Here is a 24637-nt window from a genome sequence, read left to right as displayed (position 1 = left end):
TGGAGGCTGGGTGACTGTCTTCCACTTTTGTCACTGTCAGCGCCAATCTTCAGCCCCTGCAAAGCCCACAACCCACCAGCATCGGAGGCTGAGTAAAGCTTTACTTCCTTCATCAATGTCTGTTGAAAGAAATCACAAACGTGTTTCTCCCCAAATGCTGATAAGCAGCCAAGTCTCCATGACAGCTACTTATAATGACATTTGAAAGGTGACAATAACGAACTATCACCACTGCAATTGTTTAGCTCTCCTAAGCTACTCTTTAAAAAGCGCATTAATTATCAGTCTTACTATTGCATGCTGACAAGCTCGAGAAATGTCATTTAGGGCATAGAGGCTATTTTCTCATTGCCACAAAAGATGATCAGATAAATCCCAACCCAACAGTAGTGTGTCATGCTAAAAAAAACTACTCAATGATATTCTATAGCTGTCTGTGGATCACAGAAAATATCCTGTCATTGATGGGGAAATGGCAAAACATCTTTGTGAAACAAACGTACAATTTAAACTTTTATCATAGAAGACGATTTCAGCCAGCTCTGTACAGGACTCTTAATCTGAAGAAAGGGATTTCTTTCTATTCTGCCCTGAGCCTTGGTCACAGAGTTTTTAGTGTTTTTCTTCTTTTTTAGATACAATCTTTTTAAATTTAATATGGCCAAATATTTCAGTATCCTTCAGCATGCCTATTTGCTACTAAATGAAAAGTAAAATAAAGGGAACTATTTGACATACAGATTTCAAGTCTAGGTTTTCTTGTGTGAAGGTACAGAGTGAGCTAACAAGGCTACTGATGTGGAAATAATATTTAATTAATTTTTATGTTTCTTCTTCTCACTTTTTGGCACTGTGTAAGCAAAGGGGGACCAAAAAGGGACTTCTACTGCCGGGGTCTGCACATGTCTATATGCACCCCAAGCGGATGCAAGGGAAAGTGATCTTTGCAAGCTTGCCGATGGCACAGATTAACAGATTTTTGGTTTTCTGGAAACATTTTCCTGTGGTAGGCAAGCTACTACTGCAATGAGTGAAGAAAGCTATTAGGGAATACTTTCAGACCCCAAATAATTGAAAGCCCATCCTCCATTCATACTCATGCAGGCCTGGAGTTTGATGCTTTATTCCAGTCTCAAAAGTTGATAACAGCAGATGCAAGCAAAGTTTTTACTGCTTCTCCTAATTCGAATGTAAGTGCCCTGGATGTCATAGATAACTCAGTGAAGGAAGACTAAATGTCACAGACTCAGGCAGGTGAAAACTCTTCTCTTCACCTTTAAGTTAATCCCAACCTGAGGACTGTGTGTTCAAAAATACCACAACCATTGCCTTAAAGGCAGCCTTATGGAATGTAAATAAATATCCAGTGTTGCGCTGAGCAGTATTTGCATTGCCTTGCTTAGCAAATGCCAGGCAAGTTAATTAAATTGTTGTGTGATAAGTTGAGGGGGGAAAAAATGCATAATGTGTAAAGTCTTTTTAATGCTCATTTGCTAGGAAAGGCAGCAGAAAAAAATGCAAAGCTGAGTAGAGGAAGTTGTTGTTTTTTTCTCCTGTAAAATAAACACAGAACAAAGAGTCTATCTGCTAACATGCAGCATGCAGTGTTAGGAAGAGGGATATACCAACAGCAAAATGAGCTGGATCGTAAACAGTCGAGGAAAAAGAATAAACATCCCCAAAAATGCCAAACAGAAAGATGCTAATTACTGCATGCAGAGGAATACATGGCAGAAGGGTCATTTTTGCTTAGGGTATCCTTCAAGCAAAAAAGGTGCAGAAAACAGACCACCAGAGACGCACAACAGCCAGGGTATCATACCTTCCACATGCCTCATCGTTCTCCTTTGATGAGAAACAATGATTACATCTGTGCAACAAAACCTTTTAAAATGGATAAAGCAGTATGCGTACGATACAGTGAGGCTCCTAAACAGCCAGGAGCTGCTCCCTGGGCTGCAGCAAGGGATTATTGCTGCAAGGGGCTTAAGCAAAACTTCATGAGGTCCTTGTGCATAGCTTTGGCTAAAGGGCAGCGTCAGCAGAGATGCTTTTCTTACTCAGGTGCTAAGGCAGATACATGAGTGTGCTGCAGTAACCGGTGTGGACAGAAAAACTAGAGCAAAACCATTGCACCACTCATCTTGGCCAGGAATTGCCTTTCCCTCAAAACAAGCACTGCCAAAACTGGGCTGTAAGTCTTACTCTCTCTGTAACTCTATGCAACAGTTCCTGGTGTTGGCCACATGGCAGATCAAGAAGCAAAAAGCGTTTATTTCTCCGCATTGCAGGTTCCAGAGAAAATAAAACTGCCCCCGACTTAACGCAGCTGGGTGCAGAAAGCTGAGCTTGTGAAGGATGGAGCCCGTCTTGCATGAAAAATTTCTGCTATCACAGTCCTAGAATTATGCCTCTGGAACAGAGGGATGTAAAACCTGCATATCTCCAAAGGACGGAGTGGGAAAGAAAGCACAGAGGTTACCCACAACGCTCCTGAGAGTGGAGGCACAGCCTTCCCCCTTGGGAGGCCAAAGGGATGAGCGCTTCAGCGAGTCCTTGAGGTACAAAGCCCATCCGCAGGGGCTGCTTAGAAATCACCCACCAACTGCTTCTCCGCCTCACGAAAGCAAGCGCCACACCAAGCTGCAGGTGCTGACCTAGACTCAGCCCCAGCCAACATCCTCCCACCTTGCGAGGAGCTGTCTCTGCAGCACCCATCACGGCAGAAACCCAACTGCCTCCGATGCCAGTCATCAGCATCACTACATCTCTCCATTCGTATTTTCTCTGTGCATGATGCACATGTTGACCTCCACAGTCTACTAAAGGAACAGAGAGGAGTTGGTGCACACAACCTTCACATAACTCATCATTAGACTGACCCATCCCGCTCAGAAGAGGGTTGCTTCCCATAGACCGTCCCATGCAGCTGGAGACACAGAGACCTCCAGGGAAACCAAACGTGTGGCCACATCTCCCCAGCTACACAGAAGGGTTTAGAAAAACCAACCAGCAAGATGAGACTCAGGGGTAATGATCTGCCCAAGATTTCTGGCTACTTACTGTTTCTCCTCTCTGTCCAGGGTGACCAGGCAATCCATCCTTCCCAGGAGGACCCTACAGCAGAAAACCAGGGTGAGAAGGAACATGACCAAGTGCTCAGTTGTCAAACTGGTAAGACTGAATCAAACCTGCTTGCATCCTTGCTCCCATCCATTTTATAGTGAAATGGGGGTGCTCAGAACCCTAAAAGTACGGCCCTTTCCCACACATCTCCCAAAGGAAGGATTTATCTTACAGGTCCAGGGCAGGAGTGAGCTGTCCACCACAGGGAAAGAAATCACTCCAAAAAGGTTTCTGAGATCCCCCAGCAGTATATAATAATTGCAGAGACAGAAGTATTACTCTGTTGTGCTGTCCTCCCAGTATACAGAGGGAAAATAAAGAACAGAGCAACCATGAAAGATCTTAGTGATACTGAGTCATTAGGAAATGAACATTTATAATCAGTCACAATTTACTCGGCTATTTAAAATCTTAAACTGTTGGGTTATTATCATGATGCCTCAGTAATGCCTTTTATTGGGTGCGTCACCACTTGTCAGAGAAGCGGCTAAGACTGAGCTGGCACAGGCAATCACAGCTTGATGAAAAAAACTTTATACATTTCTTTGTGTGTTCTAGAAAAGAGAGTTACTTACAGGGGGGCCTTTTGGTCCAGGAAATCCAGTCGGTCCTTGAGGCCCTGGAGGTCCCTGTGATGCAAAACAAGCCAGAAAACATGGTTAAGGAACCTATCATGCTTTACTATGAAATACTAGCTCTGTGTGAACAGCAGGCGAGCACAAAGATACAGAAAGCCAGCTACCCCAAAGGAATGCCCCAAAGTGTGAGATGCAGCTGTATAGGGCCATGCCTTGAAAAAATGGAGAGGTAAGAAACAGTAGGCATTTTTAACATAGGAGCCTGGCCAGCTGCAAAAAGCACTGCAAACGTGAAGAGGGCTATCAACCGCTTTGTGCCTTTCCCTCCCAGTGCTATGAAAAATAGACCTTTTCCCATCCCAGCTCAAGTGAGTGCACCTGGGAGCTGCCAGCTTGTGCAGGAGTGAAAAAGAAGAGAGCCCGGTGGCTTTGGGGCCAGAGCTGCAAGGCAGCTGATGCTCTTCAGAGCGCTGCTTCCCCGGAGTGGCGTCAGCAGCAGCTCCCCCCTCGCCCCTGCGGTCACCCAGCAGACACAAAGCTGGCACCTATTTCATGTATTTCCTCCCTGGGCAGTTTTATAAAAAATTTACAAAAAAACCAAAACTCAGAAGAAAAAAAAAAAAGCAGAAATTGAGGCTAAAGTCCCATTGTTTCAGTATTTTCCACCTAGCATGCTGTAATCTGGAGAAAGCAGCATGAGGTCCTAGAGGATCACCTCCTCGAGAAAACCAGGGCTCTGGCTGTCTGCACAAAACCCATGGGTGACTTTTCCCATGGAGCAATGCTTACACAGGACACCCAAGGTCCCATTCCAGCCTTCCTTGGAGAGCTCAGAAAAGACCTAAGGGCCATAGATGACTTGCGAGACCTCTCTCCATACAAGCACGTTTCATCTTGTATTTCCAAACAGATTTTTCCTTTTTGCTGACCGAGGTATGATAAGCTGCATCCTGGCTCCTGTGATCTGCCCACCCCTCTCTGCTTAACCAGGTACTTGGTAGGATGCTCGCTGCAAAAAACCCTCAGCACCATTCTCAGCCCTGCAAACCCGCCTCCTCTGCCGTGTTTGATGGCTTAGGTTGAGTCCTGCTTTAGCCCCACCAGTTTGCCTTACCCTTTCGCCAGGAGGACCAGGGGGGCCATCACCACCAGAGTTGCCCTTTCACAAATAAACAAAAAAACACACCATTAAAAACACATATATCACCATTGCAGCTGCTTTGCACAAAGACTTCAAAAGGCACCAAGCCCACGGTGACAACACACCCCACCAGCTCCCCCGGCCCCTCTCTATCAATAATTCCGTATCAGGAGCAGCACCCAGCGACAAACGAGCAGCTGCTTGTTCCCCCCACTTCATAAAAATACAGGAAAGATAACGTCAGTGAGCTCAGGATATTTCCACCAGATAACAGCCTCCCTCTGAGAGATAAATGCCGCTGCAAAGATGAGGTATTTATCAAAAATTCATGCCGACACAAAGCTAAGACATTTATTTTTAAAGCCGGCAGCATGGTGCTGACAACATCTCCCTACAAAAGCTTTGCTTCCATCACGCCCAGCGATTGATGGTCACTTGATCGGTCTCTGCAGCAGATTCTGGAGCTGAGCGTGCCTCCAGATTGGCTGGCAGGGAAATACCTCTTTTGCCCAGTTGACCAATCGTGGGCCAACAGTGTGCATGCAAAACGGTTTGGCAAAGTGCAAGGTTCTGGAGCGCAGCAGCAATACGTGCCCCTTCACCCATGGCACAGCCTAAGGCGGTTCCAATGTTACTTAAACACTAAAAAATAGGGCGCAGGGGAAGCGTCATAGGGTTGTGCTAGTCTCTGATGTGGGGATGGTCTCTCCCCTTCTGGTTGCAATGGCTCTTAATTCGTGTATGCACTTGATGTCCTGCTGTGAAACATGGGCCAACACATTTTTAGGATATGTGCGTATACTTTATGGGTGGGTTATGAGCCATTTGGCTGGGCGGCGAGGATCAGGAGAGAAGGGAAATGAAGGGCAATGAACCAGATGGTCTCTCACACCAGCACTTTTTAGGACACAACTCCACTAGGCTCCCCAAAACCTTACCTTTGGGCCAGGTTTCCCAGTGCTTCCCCTAGGGCCTCTTTCCCCACGTGGACCCTTAAAAAGACACAAAAGACAACATTTTAGTCCTTCTTGCTACCCGCAGCATGACACTGTGATCAGGCAAAGCACCCAAGTGCCTGAGTTTCACCAGGTCACCGAGTCGTCCCACCAGCAGCAAGGGGATGACAGGAGCCTTCATCACTGCCACTGGAGGTCTGGTAACTTTCAACCACATTCACTGGTAAGCCCCAGCCCCAAATCACTGTGTCCCCGCTACTTAGCTTTAACTGCTGAAGGCCAGATCCTACCCAGTGAGGGAAAAAATCAGACCCCACTTTCCCCGGCCTTAAGAAGCTTTCAAAAATGCACAAGAATGAAGGAATGGATTGTTACCGTTGGACCGCGCTGACCCCTTGGACCTGGCTTGCCAGGTGTCCCCTGGAAGGAAAAAGAAATGAAGAAGAGTTAGCAGCCAGCTTCGCAGGCTGAGCTCGCAGCAGATGAACCTGCAACAGAGCTTACTGCACACAAGCTGCCCCCAAAACCTCTCTGGTTCTTATTTGTAATGGAAAGGACAACAGCAGATTTCATTTCGTCTCCCAATTCTTGTATTTATTTTCATTTATAATCCTTGGGCACGGCTGGACGGTAGTCCCAATGCCCAGACAACATCTACCATCTGAGGGAAAGAATCTCTTAAGAAAAAATATCCCAAGTCCTTTAAAACACTACAAAGACTTTCAAAGATGAGGCCACCCACTCAGACCAGGCAGTCTCCTAAAAAGCCAGCAAAAAGCTTCAACTCTGCCACCCCAAAACCTGTAATCCCTTTTCCCACTGGTCTCTGCTTGTCCCTTCACCCAGCTCCTGAAGTGGGGAAGGGCTGGTCCTCACCCGGGCTGGGAGCAGGGCAGGCTGGCTCACCCCGACGTACACGCATGCTGCAAGACCTGTACTGTTAAATATTTAAGGAATGACAACAGCAGAGCAGGGTTCCTGCTCTGAGCAGTTATTTTATGCCACACAAGCCAATTAAGCTGCCCCACATATTTACAAATCTTTCTCCTTCTCTGTGAACTTTGTGCTAAACAAGTAATTTAAGACATTGTTTTGCAGCAGCGACAAAGCAGCAGGCTTATGAGATCTGACAGATGCGCTCAGCTTCCTGTAATGGGGGACTGTGATTAATTCTGACAGAAGACAGACAGACGGCTGGGTCCTAAATCTGGCATTACGTGAAGCTCCATTACCCTGCGCCTAAAAGAAAACTAATGGCCTAGAGCTTGCTCCCTGAAAACACTATTTTGGCTAAGTGTCGAGTTACCAAAAAAAATACCCATAGGTTTAACTTTCCTCCTTTGGACCTGCAGTGCACTATTGTTACCAATCACCTGTTAAAGGAAGGAAAAGAAAGACTTGCTTTCTATGTAAGGAACACGGAATGCTTAAAATATCACTTGCCATTTTCTGCCCCAAATCGATCATCTCACAGTCTTGCCTTCTCATATTTGGCACTCATTAACCAAGTAAACATAAAACAGCAGCCGGAAAACTTTATAATCAACTTTCTTCATGCTACTAAAATTAGTCCTGTTGTACCCTCCTTGTTCTGTGGCTCCATTTAATAAACCCTGCTAGCATACCTTTTTTTAATTAATTACAAAAATAATTTTAAAGTACTCCAGCTGGTTTTCCTTTAGCTATGGGAGGCTAAATTCAGAGCAGGTGGAGAGGAGCATGTACCACCTTCCCTGCAGGTAGCACCCCCCCTCCTCTCCTCCTTCCTCAATTCTATTTTTAAGCAAATTTTTCCCCTGCTTATTGCTATCATTAATCATGCATACAGCACTGTGTACTGTTGCGAAGAATTTATATAGCACTGTAAATGTACACAGACCTATATTTTTCCAACAGGGATAGCAAGGGAAAGTCACCTAAATTCAGATTATTTCCTAGGCGCTCAGATAAATGGTCTGGATTTCGGTACCTCCACGCGCTCCCCGGGCTCCGTCAGAACGGGTGAGCAAGGAGATCTATTACCCCATGCTAATGGCAGAAGTCTATTAACTCTAGAAATAAGACCACTTATTCATGTCTAACTATTGATTTTACGATCAGGTTTTGAAAACATCCAAGCAAGCTCACCCAAGCTCACCTCCAGTTGCAGGCAGCTGGATGATAACCGGCACCATGATGAGCTGCCGCTCACCAAAACTACCCTGATATTTAGCAAGTTACACTTCTCCAAAACCCCCAAACATCCTTCCCCTGCCCCTCTTTTTAACTTTACCAGCCCTTTTGTGCAACTGAACAGCCAGAAGTTGCTGTTTCAGGTTTGGGGGGCTTTAATGCTGCAAGGCTCTGCCAGCACCAAAATTCAGCTGCCCGTGCCGGCAGGATCTGCTGGTATTGCTCTTCTGCCTTTGGTTCTCACCTTTTCTTTATTATTTAAGAACTTGGGAAGGCTACTTGTGCTGGTGAAATAATGAGCTGCAAAGCTTATTTCAAATCCTAGATGACGACAATCGTAAGAGAAACGTGTGATTCATAGTATTTTGGACACATAAACAACCGTGTTGAATAGCATAATAGTAATACCTTGGAAAAAAAAGACAAACAGATGATTTTTGGTTATTTCAGCTGCTAATTGGGTTACTCCACAATGCACCCGAGAAGCAGATCTTCTAACCTCTCTTTCTTGACTATATGTGGACATGCTCATGAAATAGCAAATTTAGTGGTCTTGGGAGAAACAGAGCAGGATTTATCAAGTCTAACTCAACGAGGCTTAAATTAAATTGATGGTCTCCATTTGGTTTGTGGTGTGATCCCAGCTCAGTCTACGGTTCTGAATATAAGTGCTTTTCACTTATTTCAAATTGGATACTTGGGAGCAAAATAAAGGAGGATACTAAAACAGTCACTGAAAAGCAGTATTTCTGCTATTCTTAAAAAAATTTCAAGCTGGGCTCCTTTTACTAAAGGAGAGATTTGTCCGTGAAAATCTTCTCTACCTCTCCCCCTCTCTCTCACATACCAATATACCGATAAAACAAGTGCAAGCTGCTGCATTGGGTGTAAAATGGCAGAAATGGTCCAATCACACAATGGAGAGGAAAAAAAAAATATTAAATTACCATGAAATAAACCAACATATTTCTATTTGACAGAGGCATGCCAGATTGTGCTCCCCCTTAGAGGTCGAGGTGCCAGCCCCTGCCCTGCTCCCCATACACAAAACCCCCTAATTTCTCCCCAGATTCCCATTTCCTTTACCCCTGGGGTTTTTGGGCTGCTGGCACAGCGGTGCCGGCCCCACCACGGCGTGCTCTGGAGCCCGTCTTGGCCCGGACGCCCTCAGCTCCCAAGCCAGGACAGCACGAGCTGCCCCGTCTCCTTCCAGGCTGGGCTTGAAATGCAAAAAACCCTTTTCAGCTCCCAAACTGAAGATACATGTGGCACGCCGGGGGGTGTAACCAAGTGTCCTCGCTACCTCCTCCTAGGAGCACACGGCTCATTTAAAGTAAAAACGAGAAAACTGCTGCTTTTGTCTTGTCATCATTGTCTTGGGCCTAAAGTTGGGCCCCTTCCCAGCACGCTTGCCCTCCTCAATCCCTTTCAGGCTGGGCATCGCCAAAATTCAACCAGCCTAACCCTTGGGGGCTTTTTCCCATCTCATGAACAACCAGCTCCTGGTACCTGCTCCGCTCCCTGAAAGGTTTCCCATCCCAGCAGTCTGGCTCTCCATCCCACCAGAATAAAATTAGCAGATGGAGCAAGAAGGATGCAGATGCTCACGGATGCAAACCAACATGTCTCCGCCCCGCTGCGGTGCCGATGCCCTTTCTACGCCACCCAAAAATCCAACCCAAGGATTTTATTGCTGTATATTTGATAAGGCGGGTGGTAATTATAGGGCTACAGTGAATTGAAGGCTGTCACGGCAGCTGCCTAATTCATGGTCTCCCTCCTCCCACCCGGAGCAAAGGGAGGGGAGAGGATGCCGTGTTTGTAGTTCAGAATGAAATGAAAATTACTTGGTGCGGAAAAAAAAAAGAAGGAGGTTGGATATAAACCAAATTTCAGTGGCATGATATTAATGCAGTGCAAGGTGATTTATATTTTCTGGGCTCCTATCAAACACATCTGTTAGAAGTCATTTGTATTTAAATGAGAGTAAAAAGGAAACTAATTCCACTCGCACTCCTCGCTCCCTCCTTTTTTTTTTCCCTGTGACCGGAGCTGATGCAGAAAATGACTTTGTATTTGTAGACTGAATCCCCTAATTCAAGCATGTCTTTCACAAAAAAAAAAAAAAAAAAAACAACCAACAGTGTATTCAGACAATCCCTACTCAGGAGCAAAGCCTGTGGAGGTGGGGCGAGAGGTAGAGACGAGTCTGGAGGAGAGAGCCCCCACGTTTTAAGGGTGTTTATGAATTTAGAATAGCTCCACTTATTAAAAGGAGGAGCTTGTAAAGGTGTTTTCAGCTATTTTGAACCTCAAGTTAGGCTAAAGATGGTTCTTGCTGCTTCTGAACAGATTCACCCATCTCTAATAGTTACTGTTAATTAAAAACCTCTTCGTGCCCTGAGCAAAGTCTGACAGCGCAGGAAGGATTCTGGTTCAGCGAAATCTCTCAAAATATCTTGAGGGAAAAATTCCCCTGTTTAATTGGAAAGCTGCTGTCCGCAAGGGCTGACTGTGCTGTTACTGGCATTCTCCTCTCCCAACAGCTGGCCTCTTGCCTGCTCCAGGCTCTTGCCAGTCCCACACTCCCTGCACCGGGGACCTCATCCTGGGATGCGAGCGGGTGGAATGACCCTTCTTGGAGCAACCCCTTCATGAAAAAGCAAGCAGAGCACCAGCCCAGCAGCTGCCCACAGCGGAGCGCTCCCCAAGTCCTGCCCAAAGACCTTTCTTTGGAGAGAAAAAACCAGCAAAGCGGCTCTTACCCGTGTGCCCTTCTCTCCGTTGGCTCCTGGAAATCCTGGGAAGCCGATTGAGCCCTTGGGGGAAGAGCAAAGAGAGAGTGAGCGGTTCAAGACACTGAAAGGGGCAGCTCTGTCCATCCATGCCAGGCGCCCACTGGCCTGGAATAACCCCCAGCGAGTGCCCGCTGACGTCTATAGCTCCTAATGCCTTTTTTTTTTTAACCCTCCTTTAATAAAAATAAAACTGAAGACAGACCTGAAATGACCTCAGAAACTAAATTTCATCCAAAAACAACAAAAAAAAAGGTCCATGCCTCGTTAGGAGTCACGGCAAAGGCCCAAGCCCACGGTTGTACCAGGCGCCAGGGGAACAGACAGGCTCTTGTTTTTTAGCTCCTAAGTCACTATATGTTGCACATGGAAATTTAACTCCTGGTTTGTTCCTTTCTGATGTGAGTGCCTGGAGAATAGCTGCTGCTCCTTTTAAAATATGCATTAGTTGAAGAAGTGCAAAAAAAAATGTACCCCAGATATAAAATGCAAATTATAAAATGAACCATCAACACCACAACCAGGAAACAATCTCTTGCAGATAATTATGTCTCCAGTGTTAAACAAGATTTTTTTTTTTTCAAGCCATGAACACGAATAATAAAATATGATTCTTAAAAAAAAAAAAAGTTTACAAAAACATAAGTTCCCAAAGCCTCCAGGGCGTGTAAAAACCTGCAGGCTGCAGCCTTAGTCTGTGTAGTGGAATTCACAGTTTTAATGTAAAAAGAACATTCAAAAATAGCCCAAGTGAAGGTGGGTGTGTAGATAAGAGACAAAGGATGTTTGCAAATCTGCAAATGGCAGTTGTATTTTAATTTCAGGAAGACCCTGATTCATTAGCTATCCTCTTTAATTAATTAGTTAACACCAGTGCAGAACTTTGAAGATATAAAACATAATACAAGGAGAAGGGCTTTTATGCCTATTACTAGCATGAGAGCTCGCATGGAGCCTGTTTCTACCCACCACCAAAGCAGCCCTGCACGCCCTCGCGCGCTGCAGCCCCTGTCCCACCGCATCTCTTCCCGCCGGCTGGCAGGAGATGGAAGCGATGCAGAACCAGCCACCGATTTCCACCAGCTAAGGGCTGGGAGCTATTTTTAGCCATCTATAAATCTGTCCTGCGTGGGTGGGAAGGAAGGACTGCGCGGTGGGAAATGCTGCCATTCCACCTCATCCCGTTAGCAGGGGCTGAGCCCTCTGCGTGGTACCACCATGGGAGCTCAGCCGGCGTCCGCTGGGCTCCCCAGCGCAGCCCGCACCGCTCGGGGACTCAGCCCGACCAAGTTACCTTTGGGCCCTGCCTGCCTGGGTAGCCGGGCAGTCCTGGAACGCCGAGTTTTCCCTGAAACGCAAAGAGAAGCGTGTCAGCGCGGGCAAGAGAGACCTGGCGAGCAGCTCCAGGTTTGCACCAGCAGAAAGGGGAGATGCCAAGTGCAGAGAAGTCAAGAGCAAAGCAGACATGACATGGATGGAATAAAGCTGTTGGGGCACTGCGATCATCCTCTGCCCTCCCTGGGGGAAGCCCAGGGGGTTTGATGCAGAGTCAGCACTGTAAATGTGTCGGGGACCCCATGGGGAATGGTTAGTTTGTGGGGTTTTTTTGTTTAGTTGTTTTTGGGTTTTTTTTTTTTGTTTGTTTGTTTTTTTCCAACTGGATGCACCTAGAAATTAAACTGGAGTCCACGATACTTTAAATTTCTCCATTTTTTTTCCTCTGGTCTTTTTTTCAAGCCATTGTACCCAAGCAGATAACCCCAAAGAGACCAACGTCTCCACATGCTCAAGTCACACCGCTGCAGTAAAACCAATGCTATTGGGTCTCCTCTGGTCTTTGTGTTGAACAATTCAGGCCAGCCTTCACACAAAGCTCCTGCAGATCCTCTTCATCCTTCTGCCCTCAAACTGCCCCCTCCCCCAGGCACTGCCTCAGCCACCCACCCGAGACACCCAAAGAAAAGTGGCATCCCTGGGCAATTCCATCGTTGAGACTCACCTTCTCTCCAGCAGGACCAAGAGGACCAGGATCTCCATTGGGGCCAGAGCGACCTTTGGGACCTTCAGGACCATCCTCACCTCGGGGGCCAGGAGGTCCAATTTCTCCCTGTTAATCACAAGACAAGCATTGACAAAGCAGGTAGGCCCCAGACCCCATGTCTGCTGACAGTAATACTCTCACAGCTGCAATCAGATACTCCACGGAGCTGCTAATACAGCTCTTGGAGAAAACTGGTCTTCACCAGGAGGCTCAGACGAGACTGTCGCCGAGTAAATTACAGAGCATTGTTAGAGCACCCAGCTTTCATTCACACAGCCTGGCCATTACCTCCAACAGCCATCTTTTCCTGTGGCCCAATTATCGCATCTACACGCAGCGCCTCTCCGCCAAAACAGCCTTCAGTAGCTCTGATTGCAACGCACCCTCTTACCCACCCTCCCGGCTCCCAAATCCCAGTCTGATGTGCAAGCAGGCCCTGGGAAGCGTTTAATTGAGGGCTGAATAGAGCAACTGGAGAAGAAAGACTGGGCTGGAGCTTTTGTGCTGAAAATCATTAGGAAATCCGAGCGCCGGGTGGACCAAGCTATTAACGTGAATTGTTGTGACACTGCAGGCTTCGGCACACAAAACAACAGTTGTCGTTTTGTCAAGCGGGGTAACAGGAGACGCTTCCAGGCTGCGAACACAGGCAGCCTTCTTCTCGCTCACCAGAAGCTGAGTAGATGTAGATTTATCTCGAGTACCCCTTGTCCTTTCATTGCTCATCACAAAGCACAAAGAACTTGCTGGTGGGAACTGGAGTCGTGAGCTTTGTTTGAAGGAGCTTAAGTCTGTCTGCATTTGGCGAAGACAGGAGTCACCTCCCTGAGATGCCACCTTCGGTCCTTCTTCCTTGGTGCGAAGTGGGGGCTGGGGAACTTTCCAATTATTTTAACTATTCGCTTACACAGTTAAACACCAGGAGAAATGGAGGATTTGATTTCTACTTTTACAAGCCTTCACACAAGGTATTCATTTTTCCTTTAAACACAGGGATGAATGACAGCAGAGCTCTCTTGATCCCTGGGAGGGCTTCAGAGCTCAGGGAGACACACCAAGCCGCAGGTGATGCATCACTGGGAGAGGGGACGAGGACAGCCCCCTGCCCCAAAGGCTGGGCGTGGAGGACAGGCAGACACACCATAGGCTGCAGCTGCTGCCCACCTCCGAGCATCATCTGGGGGTTCTGGTGGTCTGTGAGTTCCACTGATTTTAAAAGCTTTTGTGACCAGGCAATGTGCCCTGCTCCTGCAGATATGAGTCTAATATAACACTCCACCCCGGGCAGTTTTCACAGCGCTGCTTCGGTTTCTATTGAAGTGTGGTCCTGGTAGCTTTACACTTCACACTGATGGTATGGAAGCATGTTAGGCTCAGCAAATAAAGATGCCTATCAGACCCTAGATGCAATATTACAGGGGAAAAGAGATACTGGAAATAAATACATGATACAGCTGGATCACACAGTATTCCTAGCAGCCAAAGCAGAAAGACAGGGCCCTCTATTATCACTCAGTTTTATTTTACCTTCAAGGTGGGACTAGCAAATTTAGGGATTTACAACTGCTGTGCTTGATGTGAACATGAAATTCCTGAGTTTCTGCCTTGAGATCAGACGTGCCAGAAGGACTCTGACAACAGTGTCTCTCCCTGATCCGCGTTTGCATAACAACACACGGGCTTGAAAGGCAAAGCACTACAAGATCACATCAGTCACAGACTCTTACCCGGTCTCCTTTGATGCCCATATCACCTTTAAAGCCAGGGAAACCATCTTCTCCCTAAATAATGGAGAGGGGAAAAACAGACAAGGTGTATAGATGGAAAAAAGGCTTCTTTAGCCTCACTGTATAGCCCCTACCAGGAGGGGACAAAATTAGGTCCCTGACTGCCCATCACACTGGCTCTGTAAGTCTTTGGTGTGCACAAACAGGCATGGAAACCCAACCAGGCTGTGACGGCCAAGGTCCCCAAGAGATCACAGCAAGTATTCCCTACATCCCGTCCTGGCTGCAAGTCAAGATCACAAATCTGTCTCAATGCGAGTAACACCACCTTGCCAGTACCGGGAACCAATTATTTCGGAAGTACAACTAGTTTTATTTTCATGAAGGATGTTTTACACCATGCTTTGAGGCAACCTCTAGGACAGTGGCAATACTTCTTTCAGCCAAGAAGGTTTAATTGCAGAGCTCAAATCAATAATATATTTCATCCTACAGCAAATCTCCCATAGGCAATGAAGTCACAGTTCCCAGAAAGACTTTTAAAGTTTGGAAGGTGCCTGCCAGGGTTCCCTAGCTAAAACTGCTGGTTTTGCTGTGGGCAGGAATGAAGGAACACACATCTGTTTACAGGGCAAGATTTTACTGCATCTCCTGCTTTTCTTCTGGGATAAACTGATTGCATCTTTGAGACATGCAGAGGTTGTGTTGACTTTCTTATTGACTTGGGTTTCACAAGCTGCTCTGATGACCGGGCAGGGCAGCATATCCCATATACTGTTATCCAGCTATAACACACCACAAACCCTTCAGCTTCACTGAATCATTCAACCTGCAGATTTTCTCAGGAGGAAATCATCCCGACGTTGGGCTCTGAGCTGTCAGTAATGGCTGGCCTCAGCAAACAGCTCCAAACCAGAGCACGCCATGGAGGCTCAGTTACTCCCAGATCCAAAGCAAGATATAGCAGAACATCATAGCAGGCACCCAGTCTGCACCCGCTCCAAAAATAGAGGTTCCCAGGCCTTTTGGTGCTCAGCCCCTGCTCGTCTAAGAGAAACCCCCATGCAGAAGAAAATGTCACAGGAAGTGTCTGCAAAAATGCTCCGAGGTTGTAGAAAATCAATCCAAATGCACGGTGTTAACTCACCTTTTCACCTTTGGTGCCTTTCAATCCACGAACGCCATCTGCTCCCTTGCAGGAGATAAAACAAGATGTTACAAGGGTATAGGTAAGCTTAAGAGTGAAGAGTCATTAATCATGGTGATTTTTGCTTCCTCCAATGTTGACAATGGTATCTCTGCAAGCTGTGATGTTCCTAAACACATTGCTAATCAAATATCAGCCACTGATGTCGGGATTTTGGGCCAGCAGTGAGTGTCTTTAGTCACAGACCTCTGTGGACTTGATTTGGCAGGTGGGGTTGGTGGTCTCTGCCCATTCCCTGCCCAGGAATTATGTTTCCAGGGATAAAATTCAATATAAAAAGTTTTTTCTGCGTATATTTTCCAGAAGAACATTTCCACAAATGCCCTGCCAACATTCTGAGTTCACTCGAGTATTCACGGAAAAACCAGTGCTCAAGCTGTGCGCGGACACTTGGGAAGCGAAACCATTTTAAAATCTCTGAGCACATAGCCAGAGATTTCCATGCTGCTCTGCAGTGGGCAGCAGCACCGTGTCGAATACCCCCTAAAGTTAAGCTTGGCTCTTTTTTACCATGGTGCTCACCTCTGCACATGCACAATTTTTAACCACCAAAAGGAGGGGAAAAAAAAGTAACAAGACTGGCATGGGCATTTGTGACGTTGTGCAGAAGCCCTTCAAAGCTTCACCAAGGCATGGTGTTCAGCCTGAGGGTGCTGAGTGTGGTCAGGATCTGCCCCCTGCTATGCCACCAGCCCAAACCTGTTGGACCCCCACGCTTCCCATCTATCCTGCCTCTTGGGATAAAAAGTCACCTTCAGGTATCTACACTAGCTGTACTGCACAATGCAACTCTTACAATAAAAAACAGAAGCTTTTTTTTTTTGAAGAATAATATTTTGCTTGGCATATTTTAATCTTTTTTCTTCCCTTTAGCATGTCAAGGGAAAGTCTAATTAAAGTACACCAAAATTTGTGCAGCAGGACAGGGTTCTGGTGAGCAAGGCAAGATCTAAAAGTTATTTATAGCGGCAAACCCAATGAGATGCATTTTTTTCCCCCGAACTGGAGGCTCATGCAGTTAATAGAACGCTGCTTGTAGGAAGCAAAACCTTCTTGGTACACGCTACAGGTCTGGTGTGTGACACACTTTCTCTAGATGTTTCTAATGTGGAACAGTTCCACTTTAGCAGCAAACACAACAGCAAACTATTCCCTAATTGACCACTTAGTCTCAATCTGCAGCCTTGCAAGAAATGAGCTGTAAGCTTGCTTTGGCTAAATACATCCAGCTTAAATGTTGAAGGCAGAACAGCACATGGGGTTCTGCTATTGAAAAAATATACAAGGGGGTTTAAGAGGGCTTAACTTCACCTATAGCCAGTCCCCAAGCTGTGTTTGTATCTGCTAGCACAGATCCCTGCAGATTCATTGGACCTTTGGGATGCAGGATGCATCTGCACCTGAACTAATACATCTTGATGGGCATAGCAGCTGAAGGGGGAAAAAATACCCGCTGCCGCCTTATCAGCATGCAAGCACTGCAGGCAGCAGGAGCAAGGAAAGAGCTGGAATTCAATCTAGTGAAAAAACACATTGCTGAGATGCACAAGCTTCGTCTAACAAGGTTTTGGATCAGGAGCATGAAAAGCTTGCTTTGTTTTAGTAATGGGCTATTTTGTTTTATTAACAAGCCTTGTTTAAAGTCTTCACATTCTGGCTGAGATTTACTTTGGTTGTAAACTGGAAACGATTGGAATGGGACTCAGCCACGCTCATGAAGAATTAAGAGAGAAATCTCTCCAAAGCGCTGAACAACGCTAGGAAGGGTTACTGGAGAGCAGGGGGCTTGTAATCCTCGTGGCCTGAGAGAAGATGCTGGACCAAGGCTCGCTCAAGTGGTAAATACAGTTGGTCATTGAGGTGGCCCTAAGTGCCTTGGTAGGGCATCTATGCCCGCTGGCAGTGTCCGCCTCCAGCACAAGCCAGAGAAATTGAGTTGAACAAGCAACACCATGGATGCTGTTTTTGCGTCCTCCTTACCTTCACTCCGCGTGGTCCTGGATAACCGATGGGGCCCTGAGGACCTGGTGGACCCTGTAGTGAAAAACATTCAAACAAAAAAAAACTCAACAAAAATCAACACAAAGGTTCAGCAGTAAGGAGGGTGTGTGGAAAACAAATATTCCAGCATCCGGTTGCTTCAGACCGGGTGGAAATGGCAGTGGTCAGCTGAAAATAGCTCAAAAATAGCACAGAGCTACAGGAACATCACCCCAAGCAGGTGCACTGGGCCAAGAGTGAAGATCCATACGACAGGAAAGGAGAACGAGAAGAGTCAGGATAGCAACAATTTGTTAGAAAGGGGATTTATACATAAGGCTGATGATTTGTGTTTTGCATTAAAGAAAAGAACAAGTTCTCTGAGGAAGAACATGTTCTGCTGTCTCCCCCCTTCCAAACCATCCTGGTTTTGCAGTAATGCAGAAGAGCTTGTGATGACGATGATCACAGAGAGGAGTTATTGCTTGAGGCACAAGCCTTGGGGTGATGTCCTGTGGTCTCAGCTATGTGGGAGGGGAGATGTTCACAAAAGTCCTTTCTGGCACTGAAAGCTGCAAATCCCCAGGGACACCATGAACTGCGCTAGACACAGCGCCCGACACGCACCCTGCAAAAACTCTCCTTCCCACCCTCGCTGCCACGCTGCCTTTTACCTGCAAATAAATCATGACTCCAGTTGACTTTTATTTTGCTCAATTCGCTAACTACACAAATATGCCTCCACTTCTCCCAGCCTGAGATGGACAATTTTTTTCCAGTCTGACAGCCAGACAGAGCCGACCGGTCCACCAGCACGCCAGACCTCGCACGAGTGTCGGCTGGAGGAGACCCACAGCACCAGTGCTGCTCTGAGATCACCTCCCTGACGTTTGCTAAACGTCTCCCAGCACAGGGAGCACTGGCACAAACCCTTATTGGCATATTCTGCAGAGGCCAACATATGAATTCTTGGCCTTGTGTGATGCCAGTGGGACAAACGGCTGCGGCCATGGGCTATGCTCCGTGCAGCACCCAAGCAAGGCTCAAGTGGACGTCCATCAAACTGGACTGCGGTCTAATCAAAGACTTCTGACAAATGTAATGTTTTTCAACCGAATGGGACACAGTGGAAATGCAGATGGTAAATCTCCCAGACAGACGGATGACTGTATAATTCAAGGACTCTAGCCTCCAGCAATATTCTCAAATATATTGTTAAAGAGGGACTTTGAGGGGGAAGGGAAGAAAAAGGAAGATCAAGAATACAAAAAGAGTTATTTTCTGCATTCTCTATGCCACAAAGGATATTTATTTGTGTCAGATAAAGAGAACGCTTCCCTTCACAGTCTGTTTTCATGTCCACTGGGCTATGGAGCGCTGCTTGCCAGGAAAGCTAGGAGGAGTTGAGAAAAAAACAGCCCAAGCACCAGAAGAGACTCCCAAGCAGATGAAAGCTGGGCTCAGCTTTCAAATTTCAACAGGGTTTGGTTCTTGACACCTCCACTGACCCACATCCCCTGGCTGCCCGGCCATCCCCAGAGCTCCATGGAGATCTGTCTCCATCCACCTACTGTGACCTTCCCCTTAGCAGTGATGAGGATCTTGTTGACACCTACCTGACTGCCCTTCTCTCCAGGAGGACCCTCCTTGCCAGGATGACCCTATTAGTAAAAGAGACAAAGAAAAGAGGGAAATGGGTTTAATGCACATCTAATGCTTCAGGAGACAAGCTCACTCAGGCAGCTATGATTTATTTGTAAGAGAACAGTTGCTCTCCAGGAAACTCTTACTGATACAAATAGCCCCCCTGAAGCCAACTTGCAAGAGCAAGCTTTCCCCAAAAGGAAGAGAGCTGCTTTTGGGTCCTTGGTAGTATTCTACCTGGTTATTTTACACTTTTCCTCTTCACCACCTTTCAGCAGAGAAAGACAAACCATTTTGCAATATTCTTCATGTATTAGAACACCTCAGTGAGTTCAGCAGCAAGCAGCATATAAATTTTGCAGATAGGAAAACAGATGAAATTAACTCCATGTGTTAGCAAACTTGTGAAGGTCACAAGATGCCCAGACCCCCTCATTAGTTTCCTAATTCCTAGAGACCATTACAAGATCTCATGACAAATGCTCAGCTAACCTGCATCCCTGTTAGACGCCGTCTGGCTGGACACTGGCCAGCATTCCTCTTGGGATTTGATGCTGAATAACTCAGCATTCAAGAGTTTCCAACACATTTTCATTCATAGCCTTTAGAAGCCTTTTGCTGGGATTGCAGTCAGTAGAAAACAAAAGTGTGAATTGCCTCAGGTATAGCTTAGTGATAGATAGTCACTTATGGATTAGTGAGAAACAGGGGAAATCCATGGAAGTAGTTTTTAGTGTTGATTTTCCTACTGTTGGAACCAAAATGGAGCCAGGATGGAAGATGAGTCTTTGGTCAGCAATGTCTGTACAAAAGCAATAAGCCCTCCACGAGGGCACTCACTGCACACCCAGGGACCTTTTCTTTTATAAAGATGATGAGAGCACATCCAGCTGCTCTAAGCCACCAAGACCTTCTGCACTCAATGGTTTCTTTACTTATGAACTCCCTTCTAAATACACAAAAGACTTTCTAGCAATATAACAAGTAAAATCATAGGACTATTTTCCATCATCAGTCTTCAGAACAGGAATGTCAGACAAGCTGGATTTCATAAAACATGGTGGTTTAATTAAGAAACAAAATGACAGCTGTCATTTATACATCAACAAAACATAGGAGAAAATGCAATCTGAATTTGTCCTGTAAGTTAAAATAGCACCAAGAGCATCAGTGCACAAAGGGTGTCATCTAACCATGCTTGCCTTCAGCTCCTGATATCTCCCTGCACCCCAGGGGAGCCAAAATGGAAGTGCAGCAAGATTTCAAAAGCCCTTGTCCACACCCTACACTAAATCATCACCACTTTCAAAATGCCCATCTCCATTACTGCTACTAGGATCAAAAATTGATGAGCAACTTTGTTGGCTTTTGCAGCGAAATGCTTCAGGCCCTCAGGGATTTTCAAATGTCTTCTAAGAGCAATTTCTGTAAGGAGAACACAGGTGTGGTTTTGTCCTTAGAAAGAGCAACCCATATGCTTACAAACCTACAAAGTGTCTGTAAACTACATGGCTACCCATGGCCAAGGACCTGTGTCCATGCAGACCCACACATGCTCAGCTTTGTAGGTATTAGACAGCCTTCAGTCTGCATAAAAATAGACCTGGCATCTTCTCCAGCTGAACTTCCCTGGAGGCTGCTGTAGGAATTTCACATCGAAAGCTACAGACTTAGAGATGTTCCAGGCTTCGCTTTAGCTGCTCTGTTGACTCAGCTAATACTTGTATGAATGTTCAAAATGCCCTCTGTAGCAATGAGAATCCCAGTCTGGGAAATGTAATTTTTTTTTTTTTCCCATGCTCTGCATTTGCATTAGTGGAATGTAACTATTTTACATTTGTCACTCTTAAAACCAGGTGCCTCTGAGGTGTGTAAAAATGAGATCAGGTTTAAAGGCCAAAGATTTTTAAGAGCAATTTCCAGAGCAAGGAGCAAATGATGTTTCAAGTAGGATTAGGAGGCAGCTGCAAGAATACAACACTGACATGCAATTTCAACCTGTTCTTATCACTGTTCTGCAGCAGTGCCCAGCAGCCCCGAGCAAGATGAGGACCACCCTGTGCCAGTGGTGCAGTACGCATAACCACACGTGCAGGAGATCATCCCTACCTCGGTGAACTGCCAACCGATGTAAAACCAGAGAGGAGAAATAGAAGGAAGGAAGGAAAAAAAGAGGTGAGAAGTACCTACTGCTGTGCTGAGCAAAGCTTGGAGCAGGGCCAGGGCTTCTGAAACTCAAAACCTTCAACCCAGCCAAAACATGGGCAGGGTGAGCCTGACCTTGCAGGTTCACATGCTTCAGAAGCCCATGGTGCACCCCAGGGTGGATGGGTGCAGAATCAGGCACCAAGCATAAACCTGGGAAAAAACAACTTACCGGAGGACCATCTGCACCAGGCATGCCAGGAAGACCAGGTTTGCCCAGCGGCCCCTAAAAACAAACAGAAAAACAACAGCGGCAATGGTCAGAGTCTCCAGAGCATTGCAGGAAGGGGCTTTTCAGACACATTTCTTTCTTTTCCTAGCTGCAAAAGGCTGCATAGAGGTAAGTCTGTTGGAAAAGCTGCCGTGACTTGCAGGAGTCTGCTTATTTCTGCATCCTGGGATGCTGCAGCATTAGTGCCGGCACCTCACACAGATGTGATACAGCAACAAGAGCTCAGCAGGAGACACCAAGGCCTAAGGCATCAAGCTGCTGTCCTGCAAAAGGCACAATGCTGCTCATGTGTATAAGCACAAGTCAGAGGACATCAAACCATGGGGCTCACTGGACCAAGAAATGTCCATTCTTTGGTGACAAATGGCAAGGCGATTAACTGGCAAAGGAAGCGCGGAGCTGCCTCCATTGACTGTTCTTGCTGCTTTAACACCATTCAATGATTACCTTTTTAATTAAGCAGCCCCGTGATTTCTCACACAACCGAGGAGTGCCACTGCTGTTCTGAGTGTGTGACTCGGCACTGAAGCCCAAGAGCCCTTTAGCTGGCAGAACTGCTAATATGCTCCTTCACAGGAGAATTATCGATAATTTTGAGTCCACCTCCCACTGCCAACACAAACAGGGGATCTCTCCCGGCGCACACGCCGCGTCCCGACCCAACGGGAGCTGAGCAAACAGCCAGAGAATTGCTGCTCTGTACGCAAAACAATTTGCCTTGTTTAAATCCTGACGGTCCCAGGGCTGCCTGGGGGAACCAAGGCCAGCACCTACCCCACGTCAACAGCAGTGGAAAGTCAGAGCGAGCTGGCGCAGGCAGGGAGGAGGCAAAGGGAGGGGATCTCAGCTGAGCCAGCCAAATCCACGGGCTCTTCCCATTACCATGCCGCTCAGACTTCCAGGCATTTAGCCCACAGAAAGAGACAATTTTCAGGCTTCTCCTAATGTTTTACCATAGGATGCCTTCAAAATGTTTCTCTTAAGATGGGAAATGAATGCAAATATTATGAATTAGAGGTAAACCATGTTTTCTTGTCTCTCTTCTGTCTGGAATGGGACACATTAGACTTTCATAGACACAGCTGCAAACAGATGTTGCATATGGGGCAAAGGAGCAGCTGAAGTAGCAAATCCATATTAATGGAAACAGTTGTCTGAAGTCAGAGCTGCAGTATTTAAACATACTTTCTCTCCTGGGGGACCAATAGCGCCTTGTGGACCTGGAAGACCCTGTGAATGGAAAAAAAAACCTAGAGTCATTAAGGAACAAGTTATTCCTTCCAAATGCATTTTGGCAGTGCCTCAGCTGAGCATCATTCTAGTGCCTGTGATGGCTGGGGATTTCCCCAGGTCCATTCATTCTCAAAATGTCTTGTGAGACATGAAAAAATTTCATTTTTGCATGGCATGTCTCTTCTAGAGAGCTGCACCGCGCTGCTGTGTGCAGCCAGGCTCATCCCCAGGATGGAAACAGAGATGCTCTGAGGAGAAAGGCTTGCTGAGAGCCGTGGAGAAGGCTGAAAGCAAGGCTTGGACATCTGTATTACTCATCTGGCTCCAGAGCAACTGGACCGTGGGATGCTAAAAATCAGACATGAGCCACAAGTTGCGGCTCGGCCGAAGACACTGCTTGGACCTGGGTTTGGCTGTGCATCCCGGCAGCAAAAGCCAGGTGAGAACCAGGGGGATCTGAAACTGGGAGCATTTTCAGGAAGATTTTGGGCCAGCCATGTATCGTCAAGCAAATTCCCAGCAAGTCTCCATATCGCTGGTCTTGTCTCTGGCAGGGCAGTGAAGCTTATTCAAAATTATCATTCCCTTTTCCTACCCACTGAAAAGGAGTTTTCCTCTTACCTGAGCACCTGGGTTACCCTGCTGTCCTGGGGGACCCGGCTCACCTTGAGGACCCTGCGAGGAGACAAGGGCAGAGCTGAAGGCAGCAAAGGCAAGCGCGGAGCCGGTGCTACCTCAGGCACCGTGGCTCCTGCCCCCACGCAGCCCCGCACCCTCTCGCAGCATCTCAACACCCTCTCTAACCCTCCGCTGGTACCCGAGAGCTCCTGGGAAAGGGAAACAGCTTCTCTCCATGGTGGGATAGGGAGGAGTAAATTTACTTCAGCGCACACTCACTTCTCTGCATGGACACGCAGCCCAAATGAGCTGAGCTGGGCTTTAACACAACCTGGCTTTGCACTGGCTCTTCTGCAGGGAGTCCATTTCATCTGATTAGTACAAAGTATGAGGCACATAAAGGTTTCTCTTCTTCCCCCTCAGTTGAATTACTATATTTTGATATTCATTAGAACAACACACATCTCAATGAAAATGTTTGATCTTTCATGGGGAAATAACATGTAATTCCATCAGAAATTACAATAAATTAACATCCATTTGCTGTAGGAAGATACCCTCTGTGGTTTTCACAGGTTCTGACAGGAATCTAGACAAGGCTAAAAAGCAATTAGCAAATCAAACTTAATAGCATACATTTTACATTTTTCTATATAACATGTGAACTGTCTGTGAAATTTGCAGTAAAAACTTACCACATTCCCCTTGGGACCTGTTTGTCCGTCCATACCAGCCACACCCTGAGAAAGGATTTAAAACACAGGACTAAGAAAATACCTCATTATTTTGCACCACAAAAGCAGAGAAATTGCCATAAAAATAACAAAACATCAGGAAGCCCTTTAGACCATGTGGAAAGGGAACAATTTTCTAAAGGTGTTTGGTAAAGCAGCCAATTCCACGAATCCAGTTTACACCTTGAGAAGTCATTTTGGTGTTTTCTCCACTGGTTTAACCTGCCTCTGGGGCAGAATCAGCGCCA

General features: G+C 46.5%; 1 protein-coding gene across 1 annotated transcript in view; it reads right to left on the bottom strand.

Annotated features, from left to right (window-relative positions):
* Window positions 1-24637, bottom strand: part of COL5A1 (collagen type V alpha 1 chain) — a 157149-nt gene that overhangs the window by 25888 nt on the left and 106624 nt on the right. The window contains exons 22-37 of the mRNA XM_082008999.1: window positions 24351-24395; window positions 23659-23712; window positions 22990-23034; window positions 21745-21798; window positions 19340-19384; window positions 17724-17777; window positions 15684-15728; window positions 14537-14590; window positions 12768-12875; window positions 12063-12116; window positions 10739-10792; window positions 6177-6221; window positions 5784-5837; window positions 4819-4863; window positions 3702-3755; window positions 3064-3117 (exon numbers count right to left, since the gene is read on the bottom strand). Coding sequence (XP_081865125.1) covers window positions 3064-3117; window positions 3702-3755; window positions 4819-4863; window positions 5784-5837; window positions 6177-6221; window positions 10739-10792; window positions 12063-12116; window positions 12768-12875; window positions 14537-14590; window positions 15684-15728; window positions 17724-17777; window positions 19340-19384; window positions 21745-21798; window positions 22990-23034; window positions 23659-23712; window positions 24351-24395 — 864 coding nt within the window. The remainder of the gene's footprint in view (window positions 1-3063; window positions 3118-3701; window positions 3756-4818; window positions 4864-5783; window positions 5838-6176; window positions 6222-10738; window positions 10793-12062; window positions 12117-12767; window positions 12876-14536; window positions 14591-15683; window positions 15729-17723; window positions 17778-19339; window positions 19385-21744; window positions 21799-22989; window positions 23035-23658; window positions 23713-24350; window positions 24396-24637) is intronic.

This window comes from Phaethon aethereus (assembly GCF_964289735.1).
Source record: "Phaethon aethereus genome assembly, chromosome: 20".
NCBI lineage: Eukaryota > Metazoa > Chordata > Aves > Phaethontiformes > Phaethontidae > Phaethon > Phaethon aethereus.
The sequence above is the reverse complement of the archived record's forward strand: the minus strand, read 5'-3'. Positions and strand labels throughout refer to the sequence as shown.